The sequence below is a fragment of the Melospiza melodia genome, chromosome 8 (assembly GCF_035770615.1).
Source record: "Melospiza melodia melodia isolate bMelMel2 chromosome 8, bMelMel2.pri, whole genome shotgun sequence".
Classification (NCBI taxonomy): Eukaryota; Metazoa; Chordata; class Aves; order Passeriformes; family Passerellidae; genus Melospiza; species Melospiza melodia.
The window spans coordinates 34,477,946-34,500,620 of NC_086201.1; the positions used below are offsets into that span (position 1 = coordinate 34,477,946).

The 22,675-nt window shown below is 43.0% G+C and overlaps 1 protein-coding gene across 4 annotated transcripts in view; it reads right to left on the bottom strand.

Annotated features, from left to right (window-relative positions):
- The window catches only part of IKZF2 (IKAROS family zinc finger 2), a 109,118-nt gene that overhangs the window by 18,680 nt on the left and 67,763 nt on the right, over positions 1-22,675 (bottom strand). For 3 of the 4 annotated variants that reach the window (XM_063162648.1, XM_063162646.1, XM_063162647.1), the window contains one exon: positions 18,524-18,691. The exons of the other annotated variant lie outside the window; for it this stretch is intronic. In XM_063162648.1, coding sequence (XP_063018718.1) covers positions 18,524-18,691 — 168 coding nt within the window. The remainder of the gene's footprint in view (positions 1-18,523; positions 18,692-22,675) is intronic. 4 annotated transcript variants of the gene reach the window in all.

Genomic DNA, 22,675 nt, shown 5'->3' on the forward strand with positions numbered 1-22,675 from the left:
CCCAAGTTCTGCTGAGGCAGGGCTGGGCATGGCTGCCCGTGTGACGTGGGCTGGCCCAGTCCAAGGTGCACAGCTTGCCCCAGATTTTCAGTACTTTTGCTCTGTTGCCTGTGCAAGTGGAGCCAGCCAGGATTTTTGCACTGCATGGCCATCAAACACAGCGACTTTTGGCTCAGACCAGGAGACCCCCTGACAGCAGGGCACTCAGGGGGACTTATTTCTGTAAAATCTGAACTCCTGCTCAGCCCCCAGCACCCCAGAGCAGGAGCAAACATCAGTATTCTCCAACTGAAGCTTTCTGGAGCAGTGTGAAAGTCAGAATGTTCTTTTGAGCTGATGCTGCACAGAATCACAGCCTGAGCTAGGCTGGAAAAGACCTTTGAGATCATCAAGTCCAACCTATGACCTAACACCACCTTATCAACTAAACCATGGTACTGGGTGCCACATCCAGTCTTTTTTTAAACACCTTCAGGGACAGTGACTCCACCACCTCCCCGGGCAGCCCATTCCAATCCTTAATCACTCTTTCTGTGAAGAATTTTTTCCTAATGTCCAGCCTGAACTTCCCCTGGCACAGCTTAAAGTTGTATCCTCTTGTCCTATTGCCTGAGAGAAGAGACTGATCCCCACCTGACCACAGCCACCTTTCTAGAGTTCTAGACAGCAATTAGGTCTCCCCTGAGCCTCCTTTTCTCCAGGCTAAACAACCCCAGCTTCTTCACCCACTACTCACAGGTCTTGTTTTCCAGATCCTTCACCAGCCTTGTTGCCCTTTCCTGGATGCATTTGAGCATCTCAACATATCAGTGAGTCCCCCATCATAATCACAACCTTTATTTATTCACTTATTGTTTTCTTCCCTCAAACTGGAAGGTGCCTAAGTGAAGGGAACTGTTCTGCAGTCACACAGTGTCTACAAAGCACCCTTTGCCTCAAATGGGACTTATCAGAGCACAATCAGCTTTAACACAGAGCTAGGAAATGTGATTTAAGGTGCTGGGTTGGGACTAGGGAGTGTATGGTTCAACTCTTGGTTACACTACAAATTTGTGACTGCAGGCAAGTTATCCTGATTTCCTGGGCTTCAATTATTCATACGTATGATTAAGGTAATAATTCCCTTCTTCACAGCATGTAAATGAACTCGTGCACTTTGCCAGATGCACAGAGGCTAATTTTGTGGAGCACTCACAAGTAGGGAGACACAGAAAAATAGCACTGGTACCTCTACTGAGAAATTAAGGACTTAATAATACACTGTGATTATATTAGATATGAGAGTGAACATTAAAGAGTGAGAGGAGATACTTAGGATGGCACAGAACAGAGGAACAAGAAAGAAAATCAAATCAGAAATAAAACAACACGTGACATTGTGAGGCCATGCGCTGCATGGAGCCCTTCAGACTGGGAAACTGAGCACAGGAGGATGTCAAATGCCCCAAGCTTGGTGACATTTACCCCACATGGGACAAAAAGAGAGGGTGCAATAGCTGCAGGAAGGTGGCAATAACATCTACTGCTGTCCTTGATGCAGCTCTGAGAGGCACGGAGGGCCGAGGCAGAGCTGAGGCTGCAGCAGGAGGGCTGAGGCTCAGGAGATGCAACACGGTGCCTGTGCCTTGCTACTGTAATTAAACACTGCACCTCGGCTTGTCTGGAGCTGCCTGGCTCAGAGGCTCACACACACAAAAATATTTACATGAATAACAGACCCCTGAACGAACTAATCACAAAAAAATTAGAGTGAGACCTAAGCCCATGCTGGCTCTGAGCAGCACGTAGCTTTGCAAAGGGAACTGCCTCCCACTCTGAAGCTCTATCTCACTGCTGTGCTTAATGACTGTAAATGTGTTAATTGAAATTCATGGGGGCTCTTTGATGCCTTGCCTTTTTTTCTTTTTTTTTTTTTTTTTTTTTGCCTGGGAGATTACACACACAATACTCATATATACTGGACTTCAGAAATAAGGTCAAGTCCCACAGCCAGCCCAAGATTGTCCAAGACAACCTGCATGCAGAAGCCACAACGTATAAACATCTGAAATAATGGCTAGAGCACACAAACACACGGACTGGAGACACATAGTGTCAAGTGCATCCTCTCCTGAGGGCCCAACCTGTGACATCTTAAAGCAATCTAATTTTCAGAAAGAACAAAATCTCTAGTCACATTATGAAAACTTCACATTAACTTTTCAATCTTCCCAGTCCAAGAACAGGCAGCAATACCTGGGGTATGCTTCAAGGGATGTGGATAGATTTCTGAATTCATCACAGAATTCTGATGTCTCCATTTCACAAGGACATTTTAGATTAACATATTTTGGGCCAAGTATTAGGGTTTCATGAGGCCATGAAAGCCCTAATAATAATAATAGGGTCCATGAACCCTAATAATGACCCATGTGGTAACAGGCTGGGTCACCAGATCATGTAGTACAGAAGTCACACAAATAGATTTGTATTTAATAAGGTTTCTGGGCACCTCAAAAGGTTCAAAACTCAAAATGCAACAGTACAACAGAAGCCTACATAAAGGTCTTGACTTGGAGCTCACAACAGAGCACTTGACTGACTTTGTGACCTCGTGGCCCAATGCCTCTCAGTCAACATTATTATCAAGTGCAACTGATATATACATGGCTGTTCAACAGCCACAATATTTGGTGAGGTTCTCAGCAAGTGAAAAGCACCTTGTCCTGACTTTTTGCACAGTGGCAGTCAATGATAAGTGATTTTTGTTGACAGCTACCACGTCCTATTACAGCTGGCTGTGAAACCCAGCTGGATTCTCATGGGACATCAGCACCCAGTGAAAAAAACAGCAAAACATCACACCTCCAGCTCTGGGGTTCTCTAGACATACCTGCCTCTCCTAAAAACACCTCCAGGGCACAAATCAGCAGCTTGACACCTGCATCCACCTGCCAGTTGTTTACAGCACTGTCAAACAAGCAGCAAGCAGTGAGTACTGTACAAGTGTTCAGTTCTCCCACAATATGCCACAACAAGCAGTGCTCAACACCAGATTCTACATAAGCCCTGAGGACTTTATCCAAGAAGTAAATGCACTAGGTCAAGAGAAACTTTTCCTATCCATACCCTGTCTATAGGAACCACAGCCAGAACCTACAGAAAATCTGTAAATATCAGTGCTCAGGTACAGCATTTAAGGGGTTGGGTCCTTATCTGTATCTTCAGAAGGTTCTGCCTGCAGCCTGTTATTACTTTTTTGATGTTTTAATTTATTTTGCAGCTATTAGTGGCTGTGTTATATGATTCATTAGATTGTATTTATCTATTAACTAATCTGCAGAATTTTACAGATAAAACAATGTTTCAATCTGCCACTAGGGTTATAAATAAATAGGTGCCCTTTTTGTGCCAGAAGTTTAACAAATAAACAAACAAACAAACAAACTCCTGTTTCATTGGCACAATCACAGAATTACTGAAGTCTTCCAAATTATTTAAATATTCACATGGCTCCATTCAGCACCCATTCAAACCAAGAAAAAGCAAGAATCTTACACCCCATTTTTTTCCTATGCAGCACATTTTTTTTCCTGCAGCACCTGTTCACTTTGCAGGTTTGTATGTTGTACCTGTGTATGTGCAAAAAACAAAGGAAAATGTACCTGTCTATGTGAAAACATGCAAATAAATTAAGCATCAAATCAAGGAAAACACAGATAGGGACAATAATACTGCATTTAGTTTTGATAGAAATGAAATTCACAGGTATGTGCTTCAATTCTATGTCTCAAGAAACACATATTACACTACATAGAAGCTCTCCTCATGTATTTCTCAGTGGTTTAACTGTTTCCTTAATTCACATCTGGCAAAAGGAACCTGACACTCAATTTTTAGTTTACATTAATGCCAATGAAGCATTCTGATTTCCCTCTCCGCTTATATTTGGAAGTTTCAAGTGCAAATGTTCTGCACTTAATGCTGTGAGGCCACTGAGCTGGATGCACTGTCCAAGTCCCACACCAACATGTCCCAGAAGGTCCAGAACCCCAGCACTGATGGGGTTCCTAGGAATTCTACATGGATTCTGACATGATTAAATAATACTAGGAAAGGACTCTGTTTCCATTGCACTCTGGTGATGACTAACACAAACCAGGAAGTCCACGAAATAACTGGTGTTTTATCACCTGGCTGGCTTCAAAGTGACTTCCAAGCAGGCAGGTTTATCATCATTAACTTTTAAAAGGGGTAGAGGCCCTCCAGGGAATACAAGAGGTGACTTTGGAAAGTCCAACTGCAATGCCTCCATGCTATCTGCATGTGGGTGGGAACAGGCTGAAGAAAGAGGTTAAACCTTAACTCTGTGACTTTCCACTCCACTTCAGACCTTTAACATTATACAAAGTTGACTTGATAAGTGGAGTGTTAGTTGGTTCACGAGGCAAACCTTCCAAAATGTGCTTATTGGCTTCTCTTCATTAAATAAAAACCAGTTAAGGTTGTTCCTCTCTGGCCTGTCCTGTGTGCTCCCTGCCAGTGGCACAGCTCAGCAGGAATGTCAGGAGGTGCCTGGAGATCCACACGTCATCCATCACGAGCCCAGCTTCCAGTGCAGGTGGGGAGGAACAGCTCCCAGGGGCAGCACAGGGTGTGGGCACCTCAGTGCAGATCAGGAATGCTGCTGGACAAACACTCCCTTCACAAGAGCTTTTGTTTGGGGGTTTTTGTTTCCTCTTTGGGTAAAACAAATGGAGATGTTGGGCCAGATTTCTCTAGGAAGCCAATTCACATCAGCTCTGTGCAGTTTGCATTTATTTCAAGTGCAGCCCCTTTGCATATCCTGCAGAAGCCCCTGAGCATTACAAAGCAAACAGAATCTAAGAATTGTTTGGAGCAGGCAGTGCCAGAGTGCTACCAGGTATCCTATACTATACAAACAACAGGAAATAGAGAGACACCATGTTTAGCTTTCACTACAACACTAGGTAAGTTTCTTCCTGCATAAAATCACTGAGCAAGCCCTTTAACTCATTTCTTCTCATCCTGTGGCAATGATTTCCCCTGTTCCACCTACAAGCTCCTGTGTGAGAAAAACCATCTTTTAGCACCTGGCACCTTTCAGTTTTATGTCTTGTATTAACAGGTAGGAAGAACACATTCCTTTCCTGTAAGTTTTCCCTTTTCTTGTCACTGTCAGAAACAAAGTTTTGGAAACAGACAATTAAGACCAAGCTGTCATAAAGATAACAGCAACTTGGGAAGAGTAATACTGACAGCTCCTCTTCTTTTCCTAACCACTGATGTTGGGAGTTTGCACTTATTTTGATCAAGGCCAACATTGAAGGAAATCTTGTTTCCAAAAGCAGGTCAGGCTGTGAAACTAATGGGCTCCTTTGGGACATGAAAATTGTTATTCACACTGTTCTAACTGCCCAGGAATCAGCGTGGCCCATGCCTTCATGTCACCCTCATCAAGATCTGCTGCTCAGGCATGCAGTTCTGCCATGTCTTGCACCAGGGTCAAATGAGGTCAAACAGCAGGAGAGTGATTGTCTCCTTCCACCTGTGCAGCCTTCCCATCCATCCCCTGCTCTTTCTCTGCCTCACAACTCTGATAAACTCTGCTGTGTTTAGCACCAACAATGCAGAGCAGCTGGAAATAAAGGTGGGACGTTTCTCACCTGCACCAGTGGTCTTTACTGCTCCACAGTCAAAATTAACCACAGTATTTGGTAGAGGAAATCATGAGCATTTTGTAAAAACAGATCTCAGCACAGCAATATTAACAGTAAAGGGATTCTTTAAAGGATGATGGGGTCCTTTAAGGGAGGAATCTGAGATACTGGGCAGCTTCTGTTCTAGCACAAACCTCTACATCAAGCACCTAGATATAGAAGCTAGACTAATTTTTTCTAGGTAATAAAATTCTGCAATTCCTGTTAATCTCACTATTTTTCCTATTTTTTGTTGTTGTTGTTGTTCTTTGTTGGGTTGTTTTTTTTTTTTTTTTTTTTTTTGAGGGGGTTGTTAGTTTTTGTTTCAATACAAAAAATAAAAACCAACAATATCAGAGTATTTCTTAATACCCAGGATTTTTTAGGTTTGTTCACTAGAGAGAATGAGTAGAAAGGAAGGAAGGAAAGATTTGGGGGTTTAGGATGTTTCCTTTTTGGTGCAATTAGCTTTGCACTACAAGTCCTGGATAGATTCAGAAACTAATTGTGAGTGAAAGAGAGGTTGACAAAATGTAAGGGAATTAAACATGGGTGTGAAATTAAACCAAAAGGAAGAAAAAGAAAAGAAAGGAAGAAAAAGCATCTGCTTGGGCTGAAAGTAAAGACAGAAAAGCTGGACAACAGAAAATAGCTCTGTAAGCATCCAGAAATACTTTCAAAAGGTTTCCTATAAAAACAGGGAATTTAGGAAACTCTGAATATACTTAACTACATTTCCTGATGGAAAAAAAAATAGAATCACACTGAAGGCTACACTAGGCTCTTTGAAATAGGTGATTTCACCCAGAAGTCTGGATCAAGAGTTTAAAGATGTAAATTTTCTTGTTCCTCATTACCAAGAAAAAAAAATCTTTTTTTTAATATCTATTCTTTTAATTTGTGTGGAAAGTCTTGTAACTGAGTCAGCAGATGGGAACATCTGGGTTCATTCCCACTGTGACACTGATGTCTTGCCTGTGTCAAGTCCCTTTTTGCTGGCCCTCTGGGTTCCTCCCCTGCAGAACATGGCTGGGCAGTAAACCTTCCTCTTCTCTTTTCTTGTGCTGGAACTCAGAGAAATGACTGTGTCTCACCAAGAGTCATCTTGGTGATCTGACACAAAGTCCTCTTGATCACCTGGCACAAAATGGCCTTTCCCTTCTCTTCACCACGGTGTGATCCTGTCCCAGGGCCTGCACTCCAGCACTTCATGCTGATCAAGGCAGAAATCTCGTGCTTCTCAGCCAGATCTTTGCAGCCTCTCAAAGTTGGCTCATTTTTAGCTCTTGGAACAAACTCTCTGCCTGTAGAAGACCACATGAACATAATGGATACATTTTTCACAGTATAGCTAACACGGACGTTTTACTATGGCACCTACAAGTCCAACAAAGCACTTTTCCTGGTGAATGATCTATCCTTTGCAGCTGAACAGCTTCACTCCAACACAAGATGCCAAAAATCAAGGTTTGATGCTGCCTGATGGAAATGTAGCTGTGGATAGCAGACACACCTGGCCCTACAGCATTACCAACACCTGCAGTTTTACCCCAAGTTAGACACCCTGTTCCTGGAGTCAGTTGAGCAAAGAAGAAAAGTTACCCTGCATGTTTGCTCACTCACTCCCTTCCCACTCATGAAATAAATATTGTAAGGTAAATAAAAAGGCCAGTTTATCACCTCGTGCTATTATTTGTTAGTATGGGAACCCAGATTTGTGATGTTTTAATTCCTGGGGTCAGAAACTCACCAACAGCGTAGACTCTGAGGAAATGTGGCAATATCCATGGAATTTATTCAGATTAGTAAAATTACAAATGATACCACAACATCAGTCAAAACTACTTCCATGAATTACCTGTTTTCCTGCTTGAAATTTTCCATTCTTCCGCTGCTTCAAAATCCAGAATTAAGATGGATTTTCTCCCCAAATGTTCTCCAATTTGCGCCTTAAATAATCTCCCTGCTCCACCCTGGTGTTTTATAGGACTAAAACTAATATTACATATGAATCACAGAATAAGGTGTCTCCTACAAAAGGCATCACTCTGTTAGGAAGCCATTCTAAGTGGCACATTCAGTGTGCATTTACCCTATGGGCTCCATACCCAGTACACCAACTGTATCAATTTTTGTTTTCATAACCTATTCCTGACACCCAACAAGAACTGGGAGTGCTGCTCCAGGATTTGGCAAGAAGGAACAGGCTGTGGATGAGCAGGTTTCTCTGACTCACCTACACGGATCAACAAGGAAAAATAAAAGGGAGAGGGTGGGGATTGCAAAGGGAAAAAAAAAAGGGAGAGAGAGAGGAGTGACGTGTTCCCTTGGATGCGGTGTGTAATGCTGCTGGCAGACTGCCTGCTCTGGTGCCACAGAGTTCCAGACATGCCAGTCCAGCTGACTCAGCTCTTTGGAAGAAGGAAAGGGAAGGGAGAAATTTGTCAAACGTTTCTGATACCTGAGGGACAGGGATTGCTGGGCTCTCCTCGAGGATCTTTGAACCCTGCTCTCACACCAGGGACTTCAGGGGTGTCCCCAGAGAGGTATTAGAGATGCCCACATGATAACCCTGCTCAGAGCTGCTTGTGTCTGTACCAAATCCTGCCTCTGTGGTTGTTGGAAAATTCATCAGCACAGCTTTATCCCACAAACCAGAAATGTCAGGCCTTTCCTAGCCAAGGCTAACTGCTCTCAGACAAGACACTGTCTCCAAGGAAACGAGCAAAAAGCAGGCACATGAAGGGTATCCAAGTGAGAGAGAGTCTATGGCCCATGTCACTATATAAAAATCTCAACATCAGATTCTCTGCAGTATTTTTTGCATGTGATTTATTATTTAGAAAGACCTTGAAGCCCTTAAATCACCTGGGCTCTGGCTACCTGTGAGGCCAGCTCTGTCCCACGAGGCAACACCTGTTGGGAACAGCCCCAGCTCTGTTTGGCTGGGGGGGACCCTGTGCTGTTGTCACAAAATCACAGAATGTTTTGGGATGGAAATCAACCCATTCCAACCCCCCATCCCCACACCTTTCACTAGACCAGGCTGCTCAAACCCCATCCAGTTTGGTCTTGACTTGCACTCCAAATAAATGAGGCAGGAGGAAGAAAGTATCCACCTATTTCCTGGCAAAAAGAACTGGAACACAGGCTAGGGCTTAGGCTGTCAAAGCCCCTAATTCTCATTGAAATCAAGCAGACCTCACTGCTCCTAAAGATAAAAGCCACATGGAACTAGTCCCAAAATGAGCACTGGGATGATCCTGTCTCAATTTTCCAGTCAGGATTCTCCCCAAGAGAGGTCCTTGGCTGTCTCAGAGCACATGAGAACATTTATGCCTCTTGCTGGAATAGAAGGAAAGGACATGTGCTTGGGGAGCACATTCCCTTAACACAGAGCAGCTGGCACAGATCACTTGCAGCCCTTCCCAGTTGTTCCCTGGCAGAACAACTCTGGCACCTTTGATACAAAGAGCCCAAATAAATTCTAGGTAGAATATCCCTTTTCCACAGGGATAGCTGTGTCCCATCCAGGTGCTCTTTGTCACAGGTTCAATAGTCAGGGCCTCAGCAGCATTTCTCCAGCTCAGGAATGAAGATAGAGATCTCGACTGGCTGTTGCAAGGCGGGGAGGGAACTTGGGGCACCCTGTCTGAAATCAACACAGCACAGTTATGCAAAACATGTGTGCAACTGGCATCTCTTGTGTAATCCTGGCTGCAATCAACCTCTCTAACCACTCCAGAAGGGAAGGAGGGGCAGAGGGTGGAGAAAGTTCACACTTAGATCAAATAAAAAATGGGAAAATATCCAGAGAGCTTTAGTCAGGTAAAAACACAGTTCCCTCTCATGGGAAACCTCCAGGACAAGTTTCCTTGAACTTCACACAGGGTTATAAATAGGAGGAGAGTCACACAGAGTTCAGTGCAGGTTCACTGTAAAAAAAAATCTAGACATTCTCATTTTCCTTCTTGAGTGATATCCATCAATATCTTAGCTGTAAGCCAATTCATAATTACAGGCTGCTGAGAGCTCAAGAGAATATATCAGTAGCAGCTTTCCTAAACTCTGCTGTGGCGTGGGTTATGGGTTATTTTTGTCCCCCTTTAGTTTCTCTTGGCTTCCTTTCCAGATGGCAAAAATACCTCTTTACACCTTAAAACATATGTTGTCAAAAATGTCAGGGGTGGCTCTCCCTGTCACACTGCCCTGTAGCACAGCTCTGAGATATCAATGAAAGAAGGCCTCACACCACTCTTGGGTTCCAGTTCCCAAGCTGAAATGTTTCACAAACTCCTTCAAAAACTGACAAAAGCCAGCTCCAAATGCTGGGTCTCCTTTCCCCAGAGATGATATGCAGAAGATTTTTGCCCTTGACAATAATTTTCTCAGGGGGAAAAAGGAGCCCAACGCTTGTTTGCTCCTTGGAGATGCTGTGATATTTGCTGCTCAGAAGCGGCCTTGGCTTGGTCACATCAAAACCAGGTCTGCATCTCAACTGCATGAAAAAGTTCTGCCACCTCTTGAATCTCTGTCTTCAAAACCCACTGCAGATATCTCAGTGGCTGGCTCTGGAGCAGGAGGGCTCCTGGTGTGCTGCATCATGTCCCTCCAGCTTATCCTAACACAATGAGACACCCAAATCCCTGCAGATGCAACACCTGCACCTTAAATCCAGGGTTTGTATGTACATGTGCTAACTTGAGCATAAAAATACCACATTTCTGAAACAATCCCTGGTGACAAGAAAAACAAGGGAACTGTTTCTAGCTGGAACTGCAAGGAGCAAAGGACTACAGATCTTTAAATACCTGAGCTACTAGAACCTCACCTGCCAGCCTGCTCCCAGCAGTTGTGGTGCAGAAAGACAAGTGATGCACACAAAGCTACCTTGGTGCTTAGGTCCCTGAATTTGCAAATTGGGTCTCATGGGGGTTTTCCTGTTTCATTTTCTCATCACTGAAAAACAGATAACAAGGAGGCAACAACTCATAGCAACTTCACACAGGCTTGGGGCTGATGGAATAGATAGGGGTTTTTAAAGAAATGATGCAGAAATTACAGGCTAAGTAGTAAGTCCTTTAGTATTATTAATAATCACCTTACTATTGTGTCTGAGATAATCACGCTGCTCTCGGGGTCTAATACCTCAGTGGTTATGGTAACAATACAAAGTTATTATTCCTTCCACTTTGTAATTATCTCGTTTCACTACTGCACAAAGGCTAAGTAAACCTAAGGAGATCATGTACAGCACTGTGCAGCTGGGGCACCAGCACCACTGAGTACTCTGTGATGTACTTACATGACCTTCATCACAGCAATACGTTTGTGCCTTGCCATGAGTCCCACGTGTTGCCCTCTCACCATCTCTAAGTGGAGAAATGCTCTTTATTTCCATTTTACTGGCAGGCAGCTGAGGCAGAGATAAGGTTAAGGGGGTCTGCATCTATACTGGCCCCTGTTTCTAAAGCATCAAATGACTTTGTAATTTAGTTCCCTCATAAACGAGTGAATAAGGGTAGCAAAAACATTCAAAATTAGTAATAAAAAAGAAACTAGAGGATTGGAAGATAAAAACAGACTAGAACAGAATCAATGCTAGATATACAACTACAGCCTATCATAGTGTAAAGTGAGCACAGGAATTACTCACAGTCACAAAAGATAGTGTTAGAAAGAGCAATAATCTACACCAAAAGAAAGAATAGTTAAGGTTAAATATCAGGATGAGAGTCACAGCTATAAAAAGCAGATGGGAAGTGGAATTGTCTCCCTAGGGAGGCAACAGAAACAGTCTCTCTGGATGTTTAAAAAACAGGTTAGACATGGTGTTTAGAAGCACTGCTGCTCTACATGCACAAGTCTTACCCCACTCATGCTTTTCTGATGCCAGTGAAATCCCACATTTAGCAGAGTAAAAGCCCAGAGGAAACAGAAAGCACTGTCTTGTTTGCTGTGCCAGAGCAGCAAGGCTGGCCAAGGAATTGGCAGCAGCCAGCAGCAGAGAGGGGCCTGTGTGTGCTCCAGATTGTAGCCCAGAAGGGCAGGACCAGGTGCTTTGATCCATTCCATGTGGCCTGAGGCAACACAGAGAGGGACAGAATCCAGGTAAAGATGCCAGGATGTGCATTGCTAACATGGAGGGGAGACAGGAGACACACAGAAAACTGATGGCAGCAGTTCCATCCCAAACACAGGCTTCCATCCTTGCCTGGGTATTTCATCAGTAATGAACCAGTCACAGTTAATGAGAGATAACCCCATGTGATGTTCCTGCCTGAACGAGAGCCTTGTTACCTCCAAGCACTGCAGAGGACTTGCTGCTAGACCTGGCAAAGCCATGGTTCACTGGGAGAGGCAGCAGGAGGGACCTTCTCACAGACACCAGGACAAACTTAGCAGCTGATCTTGCTGTGAACTAAGAATGAGAATGCTCCCATGGTGTTGGTGCCTGTGATCCCTAGGAGAGGGGGAATTTCCTATGCAGCCAATTTACAGGGAGCACCCAGGCACTGAAAGTGCCACCACCTCCTCTGCTTGCATTGGGACACCACAAGACACAGGGAGCTGCAGGACATCTGCTCCTGCTGTCTCAGTCACACACTCAGACAGGAGTGGGGGAAAAGAAAATTGATACCTAGTCCTAAGAGAGAGAAGGATTCATGAGGTTGGTACACAGCCCATCTACCTTTGTTTGCCAGGACCACTCCTCCTGTTTCTCTGTTTCATCTGTCAGAAGCAGATTTCCTGCACTGAACAGTTAAAGACTGATTCCTAAATTACAGCAGGTAAGAGGTAATCTTTATGGAATTTCAAAGCAAAAACATAAAAGTGAACATTCCTTGCTTTGGGTGGAACCATATCTTTTCACAAGTTGCCCTGAAAACAAAGACCAAACGTGCTTCTCCTGGAATGATCAAGATCCTACAGCATCTTTAAATTAAAGATTTCTTTGATTCATGATTTCTCAGTGGTAATTATGTTCTGTAGAAAAGACCAAGCTTCTATACTGAGAGAATCCTGAGCATAAAAGATAATCTTTCCATATAGCCAATACCTTAATTGGTATTTGCTATAAATACCAATATTTATCACAGTAGTTGCTCTGGAAATGAAGATCCCTCCACTCCAAGGGTCAGGTCCAGGTGGGGCTCTAGCAAAGCATGGGATACAAGAGGGCTCAACAGAGGATTCAATTTTAAACAAGGATCCCCAGCGCATAAAGCCCTGGCACAGCAAACTCCTACCCCATACACATTCTGACCTTACCTCTAAAAACTCACACAGAAATAAATGGAAAGCAGAATATCAGAGATTTTAGGCTCTCTCCAGCATGGAGTGAAGGCCTCTAGGTGCTGGAAGCAGCAATGAGAAGCAGAGCTGCTGCAGGATTGTGCACATGCTCACAGCAGTCTGGAACCCGCAGGCTGATAAGAAAAACCCCAATTGATTTTGTGACGAGGGTAATTCCACTGAGTTTAACTGAAACAGCCTAAGAAAACCTGAGAGGAAGAGCAGCTCTGCCTGATTAAATAGAGCTCTAAGTATCAGATCAACAGCTTAAATACCCACCAGCTCATCACAACTGAGGGAAGATGTTGTTTGCCAACCTATTTGGAGAAATGGCATTTGTACGCAGAATATCCCCTTGCCTCTTCACATACACATTTGGTTTTTCAGATTGTACCCCATGTGTCTGCTTTGAATTTTTTCCCCATTCACAGTGTTTGAGCTAGTCCAGTTCAGAGTGTAATGAGAACTTCAGATCACAAGATTCATCTAATTATGACATTCCCATCCTCAAAAACATGGTTACAGAGCAGATACTGGGCCTTTTTAGAGTGAAGATGTTAGTAGTGGCAAAAGTTCCCTCAAGATGAAAAAGAGCAGTTTAAAACATTGACTTCATTATTCTTAATAACCATCCTTGCCACTGCATCAGTAATTCTCAGTGGCTTTTCACAGCTGGGAACTCATGGACAGCACTGTGTATTCCAGCATTTGTTCATCCAATTTTTCAGCCAGAATGAGCTGCTCAGAAGTGGGGCTCTCCCAAACATGCATTGAGGCAGGTGTGTCATCGGGATTGGGGAACAGGATCCTTCTACCTCAGGTCTGCCATCCAGCTCCAGGGGTGTGAGCACACCTGGGAGGACTGAAAGGAAAATCCTCATGGACAAGAAGACATGCGAAAGATGGATTTGCTAACCAATAAATATGGAATAAGTTTCTATGAACAGGGCATTTTCCTTTTTAATTATAGGTGCCTTTCATCCTGCACACTGTACATGGTTTGCTAAGATTGTGCTTTTGAGAGTTTTTGCCTAAGCCTTTCTTTTCAAAACAAAGGATTTCTGCTTTTCTTTTGCAAATAAAGGGGTACCATTAGTGCAGTGCTATTGGAGAGCTGGGCAGAAATAAACAACATGTAGCAGCAATGCAGGAGGAAGAGTGGGAAGAAAAATATTTCTTAAAAGCAAAAAAATTGTTTGGAGGGGACACTTTCTAGGCAGGAAAGCAGAACCTTCAAAGCAAATTTTAAAATGTATTGTGAGGACAATCTTCTATGAAAAAATAATAATCTCAGTACCCATTTTTATGGAAGAAACAGACAGTAAAACTGCTTTCATATATGAATAACACTTACATACTCCCACAGCAATGAACATGACTGAAGCTGCCCAGTAAAAAGAAAAATCAGGAAATTCCAGAATGAATGTCCATGTGGACAGTTTGTGTGGACACATGATGAGACAGCCTTTTAAGCACTAAACAATTGGCAAACAGGACCACCCTTACTAAGTGCAATGGATGGATGATGCTCACTTAGTCAAAACCTATTCTGAGTTTTGTTTTCTCCCTAGCAAGTGATCCCATCCCTCATTTCTGACTTACTGCCCAAGTCCTGCTCTGCAAACTGAGGTGCCTGTGTTTGCTATGGGCTCTTCCACATTGCTCATCACTGCAGCCTTGACTTTTCCAAGCACTGCCAGAGCATTTATGTTTACAATAGCATTATGAGGGGAGGGCTGACTCACCTCCATTTTAAACACTAGAGAAATCCATGCCAAAACCTAACTGCTAAGTTTGTGTGCCCACCTGAGGATGCCTGGCATTTTGAGGTAAAACAGCATCAACATTTTGGGGTAAAACTGTCCTACCTTTCAAAGTATGGAGGCCAACATCTGGATGGCTTTAACCATCAGATTGACCTGTCAGATTCTGCTGCCTTCCTTAAAACTTCTGGAGTTTGCTCATTTTTGTCTTTGCCATTGTTTTGTTGTGCAATTCCAGAGGGGATGGAGAAGACAGGCATGTCTCAGGGTGAGACAAAAGGTGCTTTGTGAATGCCATCAGCAGATTGGCTTTGTCTGGATGTTTTTCCCCTTAAAACAGCAAAAGTCAGGCAAGGTGAAGCCAATCCCTGCTGATTTGTCCAGTGCATCCTGCAGGAATGGGCTACCAACTTCTGCTCCAGCACTCCACAGCCTTACATTGCCATCCTGGAAGCCCTCTCTGGCACCTCTCTTGTATTATCTGGGTTGTGGAACTGTGGAGTTAATTCTGAAAACAACACCTGAAAGTCCTGTAAGTACCTTGAGGTACATGCCCACTCTTAGTGTAATTCTGAGCATGAATCTCTCCCCAGGCATTATCCTACTGATGTCCTGAAGGCATCATTATATTCCTGAAACCAAAGCAGCTGCATGTGGGAGGAAAATACAGACATAAAGTTCATCAGAACTGTCTATGTCCCTAAAAGGTAAATAACTGCAGGAGTAAATCACTGCAAGATAAGTCCTTAATTATTTAGGGCTAAACAGCAGTAGCAGCATTACAGATGAGAAGCAATATTTTGTTAACCACTCGGCCTAGGAAGACTTACACAGTAAGATAAGATTCTGCACAAGAAGAGGAGGCAAAATGTAGATTGTGATGCTTAGAAACGTTTTCAAACTAACAGGAAATAACAGTAAAAAGCATGAACAAACATCAATCCAAAGGAACAAAAATTAATTATTTTAAAGTTACTAGTAAGTATCAGCTCTTTCAGATAAATCAAAGATGCTTCTGCTAATTTCTGTTTGCATTTACATTTCCTTATTTTTTTACCTTCCCTGTTGTCCTGTATGAAAACTTCACTGAGTACAGGAAGAACTGACTAAAAAGCAACAGTGAGAAGATGTCACTGACTAAGTGGTGACACAAGTAAAGTGCTCTGAAATCCACAAGTCAAACTAACTGAGAAAAAAAAAAAAAAGAGATACGACAGAATTCTCCAATTCCTTTTGTAGCATACTTTGCCTTCCATAGTAGTTTAAACCTTCTTGGGAAGGAGAAAAGATTAAGGGGTTTTGCTTGGTTATTTTATTTTTTTATTAATAGAACTCTTATTTAAGTAGGCAAAGAATATACAAAAACATTCAGAGAATATTTAAAGAATATTCAAAAAAAGGGAATTGGTGTTGCATTCATGAAATTGTGCACCAGATTCTCAGCTGGTGTAAAACAGGAGTACTTTCCTTACTTAGAGGATGTAATTCCAATTTCCATCAGCTGAGGATCTGATCTAAAGAGCTTTCCTCTTACAAAAATATATTCAGACTCACCTCAATTTAGACACTAGGTGTACTGTACCAGATTGAAACTGGCTTGAAGTCTCCTATTTCAAAACAGTTTTCAACCTCTTCTTTCTGTATTTTATCCAATATTCTCTTTTCTGGTCAGAAATAGCAGAAGATGCAAACATTGACAGAATCATAGAATTATTTGGGTTGGAAAAGACCTTTCCTACAGCTGCTGGATCTGCTCCACCTTCCAGGCCTACTTAGAGACTTTGATGTGTACTTTATGAAAGCACAGCATGCTTGTACAGCACACTGATATCAAACTGTTTGAAGTCCCTTGGGGACATCCACCCATCTTCTCCATGATCCAGGTGTGCATAAACCAACCCAGCCTGCTTATATGGCAGGGACAGACACCTTAACTTCCATGGCTAGAGTGGCATTTCACCTTTGTGGAGGGGGGATAGCAGGTTTTAGGGTAATAATCCAGGTTTTAACTCTTCACCTGTGGATGCTAAGAATGCTAAGAAGTGCCTTGGAGAGTATTGTGGGAGCATTTGTCTGTTCCTGCTGGCCCTGTGCTGAAAGCTGCTGTATGTGAGTGCTTAGAGGGGTGACACTTTCTCCACTGAAAACAAAGCCTAAAATCACAAACTGAGCAGAGCTGAGCACTGCTAAGTCAGTTAGGGAAGGAGCTCCAGGGGAACTCGTGCTAAGCAGCTTAGGTGCCTTCTGAAAATCCCACACCTTGACATCCCATCCTCACGCAAAACTCAGAACCGTCAGCCACGTGTTCTTCACACAGGGAGAACAATCTCTGTCAATGGCAGTATCTAGGTAACTAAATCTATATTCCTACTGTAAGGTCTTCATCTGCAATGTTTGTGTTTGGTAATATGGGATATGTTTTTGTCACAACTCCCTTTTTGTTTTAATTGTGAACATTTGCATTGTGTTCTGTTTTCTTTTTAAATTTCCAGTTGAAACTACAGTTATAGTCAGATGTGTGAAAACTGCAGCTCACAGTTCCACAGACATTTTCCCCTACTGACCTTCAGATCAAATCCAGCTCAAGCATTTCTCTCACAGCCTAGTCCCAACTCTTGTACTCCCTTGGAAGTTCAAAGCTTTCTTTCAGCATTTGCCATCAATACAGCATCCTGCATGCTCCCAAATCTGCTTGAAGAAGCTTACTAGCTTACCCTTTCCTATTCTTGGAAATGCCAAAGCAACTCTGTATCCTAAAACCAGTTCAATGCTCTGAAACAGAAACACCTGCAGAAGTGAGGATGACTCTGGAGAAGAAATACATATAAAGGGTCAGGAAACTCATGCAGGATTTCTGCCCGCAGTTGCACTTCCACCACGGTACTTCAGTGGTCACACATTTGCTAACACCTCAAAGAAGTTTATTCCTAATGCTGCCACTTGCAACCAGTCCAATTATCTCTGCTCATTCAACAATTAAACACACAGCCTCTTATAGATGGCCCAAACACACAGATTGAACATTCAGGAGATAAGTTAAGATCTTACTCAGGAGTCCTGCACAGATGAGTGAGTGAGCAGAATGCAGCCCCCTGCTGCAGGGACAGGGACCAAAACCACAGCTGATCCTGACTGCTGGGCTCCAACACCACACAGCTATGAGACAGGTATTTCTCAACAACTTATCAAGTAGAATTGATACAGACATGATCCTCTCATTTAAGAAAAGAGAAACCCAGTCTCTCTTGACCACCTTCAGCTCTAGGGTGAGTGCTGTGGCTGCCATGAGCTAGGAGACTTTACAGCAAGAGCTAACTGAATCAAAAATGCAATTTAGAGGGCTTTGAAAGATGAACAAGTTTGAACTCAACCAGCATATGGCATTTATTAGATGAAGAAATGGGTATGAACTGCAAAGCCGGCTTCCAAGAGCCCACAGTTATTCTTTGTGATCTCTGGAATTTCACAGCCACTTTGGGCCCCAGAATGTCAAAACAATCTGCCAGCGAAGCCGGGATACACCCAAGGAGACACTGAGAGGGAAATGCGATAGCATCAGCAGAGGAGCTCAGTTACACAAAAGGAGAGGTGTGGCTGAACCACAACTTTTCTGATTCACATCAAGGCTTTCCCAAAGCTGAGAGCTGCACTCTCTGAAGAGGACGGTACAGAGCCAGAGCTACGCTTTATTCTCACTACCTGCTGCACTGGGACAGTAGTGATAAAGGAAGGAAGAGGTGTGAGGAGAAGCCGAGGTGGGCTCACCAGAGTGTGTCCTGAGGTGTCCTGTGAGGGCGTCCCTCCGCCGGCAGGCGTAGCTACAGAAGGGACATTTGAACGGTTTCTCCCCAGAGTGCAACTTGATGTGCCTCAGCAGGTTCCCCTTCTGGGTAAAAGAAGCTCCACATTGGTTACAGTGGAAGGGGCGTTCACCTGGAAGGGAAGGGGAAGGGAGAGAGCTGTCAACACACATCGGAGGATGCACAGAGGCCACTTTCCCACTCTGTACCAGTGCCACTGCACATGGGTACAGTCCCCACCACCACCATCGCACGGCACTGCTAAAGTCAGAGGCCGTTTCTTTTGCACAATGGGCAAAGCCTCCAATAGTGATTTGAGGCTCTTTCCTTGAGGTCATCAATGCTTCCTGGTTTTCTTGAAAGTTCTTCACCTCAGAGCTTCTATCCTTCATAAAAGATGAGCTCTGCTGAAAATTTAGATCCATAGCTGTGGTTTTGCACTTATATTTAGAATAGGTCCAATCCATATGAGTATTCAGAACTGATCATAACAACTGGACCTCAGCAAAGGTGTTAAGGTCTTTGGTTCAAACCAAACCTTCTGCTTGCCTTATACTTTAACTGATAGCCCTTTCTAAAGGCTGCTTTGCATTGCTAGAGTGACATAGAGGGCATGGATGCAAGTGAGGATCAGGGTTGCAAGCTCTGGGCAGTACTGCAAGTGTAGAAAAATCTTATACCATTAAACTGTAAAGCAAGCAAATTTGCACTCTACACAAAACAAATTAACAAGACTGATTTGATGAAAAACTAGCAGAAACCCCAGACCTTACTCTATCACTTATCCCATGTGTTCACACACACTCTCACACACATCCAAAGCTTATTTTTATGTTAAGCCTTCAGATTTTCCTTAGACAGTGGGGATTGGGTCCATTAAAAAAAATCCACCGTTTTTAAAAAAAATATTATTTAGGGGAAAACCCCTGATGAACTCACACAGGCTTTCTGGAACATTATCAAAACCATACTCTGCATCAACACTTGTTGAGGACAGTGAGACTGCTCCAGCAATCTTGCACAGGCAGTCAGCTCTAATCTCCTGCTTATGTCCTGCTGAGCAGATCAATTGAACACAAGCATACAGTTGTGCTAGTCACTTATCTAAGTGCCTTACTGCAGCTGGACTTTACAGCACAGAATTCCAGAAGGGTTTGGGTTGGAAGGACCTTAAAGTTCATCCCATTCTACCCCCTGCCATGGCCAGGGACACCTTTCACCATCCCAGATCACTCCAAATCCCTTCCAGCCTGGCCTTGAACACTTTCAGGATGGGACAGCCACAGCTCCTCTGAGCAACCTGTGCCGGGGCCTCAACCCCTCATAGGGAAGAATTTATTCCATATATACCTGATTTAAATCTACCCTCTTCCAATTTAAAGCATTTCCCAATGTCTACACCAAGCAAGGCCCCAGCTCAACAAAGTTTTGATCATCAGATTTCAGATGTAAGCGACCTCAACCACATTTTTCAGCTTATCACCTATTACAGAATCTTGGCCTGGGACCTTCTGAGTTTAAATTCAGTGGTCTGAAGCACAGACCTTGTAAAAACAAATGCATTCTGTGATCTCTCTTTTACAATTGCTTTAAAACAATTACTTCCTAGCTGGACAAAATGAATGCTACCTGTGTATCAAAGTAGTTCAGGTGTCTGTCTAGGGTGAAGTCCAAAACACATCTGGAGATTCAAATGGAAGGAGAGGGAGGGAGAGAGCTCTTACAGATGTCCACCAGCAATTCTTGTGTCAGTGGATCAAATCACTGCCAGGACTATGATGCTGCCAGGAGGGCAGCACAAGGTGTGCCACGTATATGCCAGACTCTGCAACTTTATTTCACATGTGGCAGATGGAAGTCCCATCTGAGGCCGCCACAGAGGTACTCAAGGAGATACTAAGGTTCCTACAGTCCCACTGAGAACATTATGGAGTAATAATAATAAAAAAAAATCACAGCATAAAGCTCTTCTTCCAATATTCTGAACACGAGCTCATTAGAATTGATAAAGAGTTTGTGGTTTTCCTTTCAAACTCCCACACTATACTTAAATGATCTGATTAGCCATTATCTTCTTTTACATCATTTCAAAATGTCCATAACAGAGATCTGTAAAGAGACTGCAGTAGAAAAATACATGGGGTTTTTCTTTTTTTTTTCTTTTCTGTTTTGCTTTCGCTGTCTGAGAAAACAGGCAAAACCCTTTCCTTTGACACATTTCTGAGTATTCTGGAATGATAGCTTCAGTTTCAGGATGACAACATGAAAGAAGGTAGCACGTTTCTTACCAAGTCGAAAGTCTTTCCTTTTACTCCTGCTGTATTTAAAATTATGCAGCTACTGCGTTTTACCCAGTACATCACCCACTTATCTCTGACATTTTGGAGGCCACATATGAGCAGGTATTACTCCCCCAAAAACTGGCTGCTCTAAAGATGCTGAAAGCTTTCAGTCAGGAATTCAAATAGCCACTGCACCACAGTTTGATGGCAAAGACGACACGAAAACACTCACCACAAAATCACCCGGAGTCTGCTCCTCTCTTGCAACAGCCAGATCCGCTCCAATAGCACACTTTACCTTAAATAACCTTTGTATCTATTTAAAGGCAGCCTGAATTCATTTCTCCTACTGGCTCCATTCTGGGTAAATAGCTGCTTTGATGTGTTTGTTACACTTTTGTCCAATCACTCGATTCCAGCTCCTTGTTTAAGCCGCAGGCTTGAGGGATGCAATTTTGGTCACACCTTCGTGCTATTGATTAGCAGCTTTTACATTTAGCACAGCTAATCTGAGAGGCCATTAGCCAATAGAAGGGTGCACAGAGCAGTAAGGACTGCATAGCCAGAAGATTCTGTTGGTTTTCCAAGAATTGTGCTGTCTGATGCCCACCCCAGATACTAGCAAACAAGCCCTTTTTTATCACTTCAATGCCTTGAGAAGACTGTGTTCCAATTATTTCTCCTGCTGCCTTTTCCTGGTAGTTTTGTGAACTGTTCTCTAGAATTATTACTTACCAGTAACAACATAACAACCTTGACATCCTTATTCACCTCCCTCGCTTTCCTGTGAAAACTCAGAGGTTTTATCCATAAGCTGAAATCAATCATACTTCAAACTAAACATCCACTCACAAAAAGTCTTTAAACACAGCTTTTCTCTACATGATGATCCCTGACTGTGCTTTAAGTGTTTTTGAGGGGTGATGGCAACACAGACATACCCAGAACTATGGATCTATTAAAGGCAGCACACACGACTCCAAGAGAATAATGAGAATTATAAGCATGGTGTGCTTCCCCATCACTTACAGCTATGTATTTCCTGCTTGACTCCATGTACTTACACTGTTTTAATAAAATAAGAACTCTGCTGAAAGGCAGCTAAGCAAGCTTTGTGCTTTTCAGCACTGCAAACTGTGTGACTGCAACGTAACTAGAAAAAACTTTTCATCTACTTTAAGTGTTAAATCTCTTCTCTATTATTGAGCTAAATCAGTGCAGAAATGCCTCCAACTCGGCCACTTTCAGAGTGGCAAAGGGGGGAGGGAGAGCCAACCAAACAAAAAAGATGTTTCTTTTCAACTCCAGATTTAGAGTCTAAAGCCAGACAAAACCAGGAATGCCTAAAAACCCTTGCTCTCCAGCAGAGGGAATTTAATTACCTAAGTTACTTCAGGATTGGACAAGGCAAGATAAGCCAGAGTTGCCAAGTATTATCTTTCCTAAAGGCTTTGTAAGAGGGGCTTGTGCCAGGGAATAATTAAATTAATAAATAAATACATCCATAGAGTTTTATCATTTTACACTTAAATAAAATATTAACTAAAAGGTATTATTTCAATATTTGCCTCTAAGTTATAGTAATATACTGCTGAAACCTCACAGTCCATTACTGCTGTGTCTCCTCCAAGAAAACTAATAATGAGGAACAGTAATGAAATATTACTGCTCTTGAGTTACACAGGTATCTGAAGTGCACAGGTTAACTTGCTCTCTGTAAACAAATCCTGAGACAAATGGTGAGTGGCCCCCTGAAGAGAGGACAGGCAAGACATGGGCCTTTCTTTCACAGCATCTTTCATACCTGACAGCAGGATGGAGACTTCAATGCACGA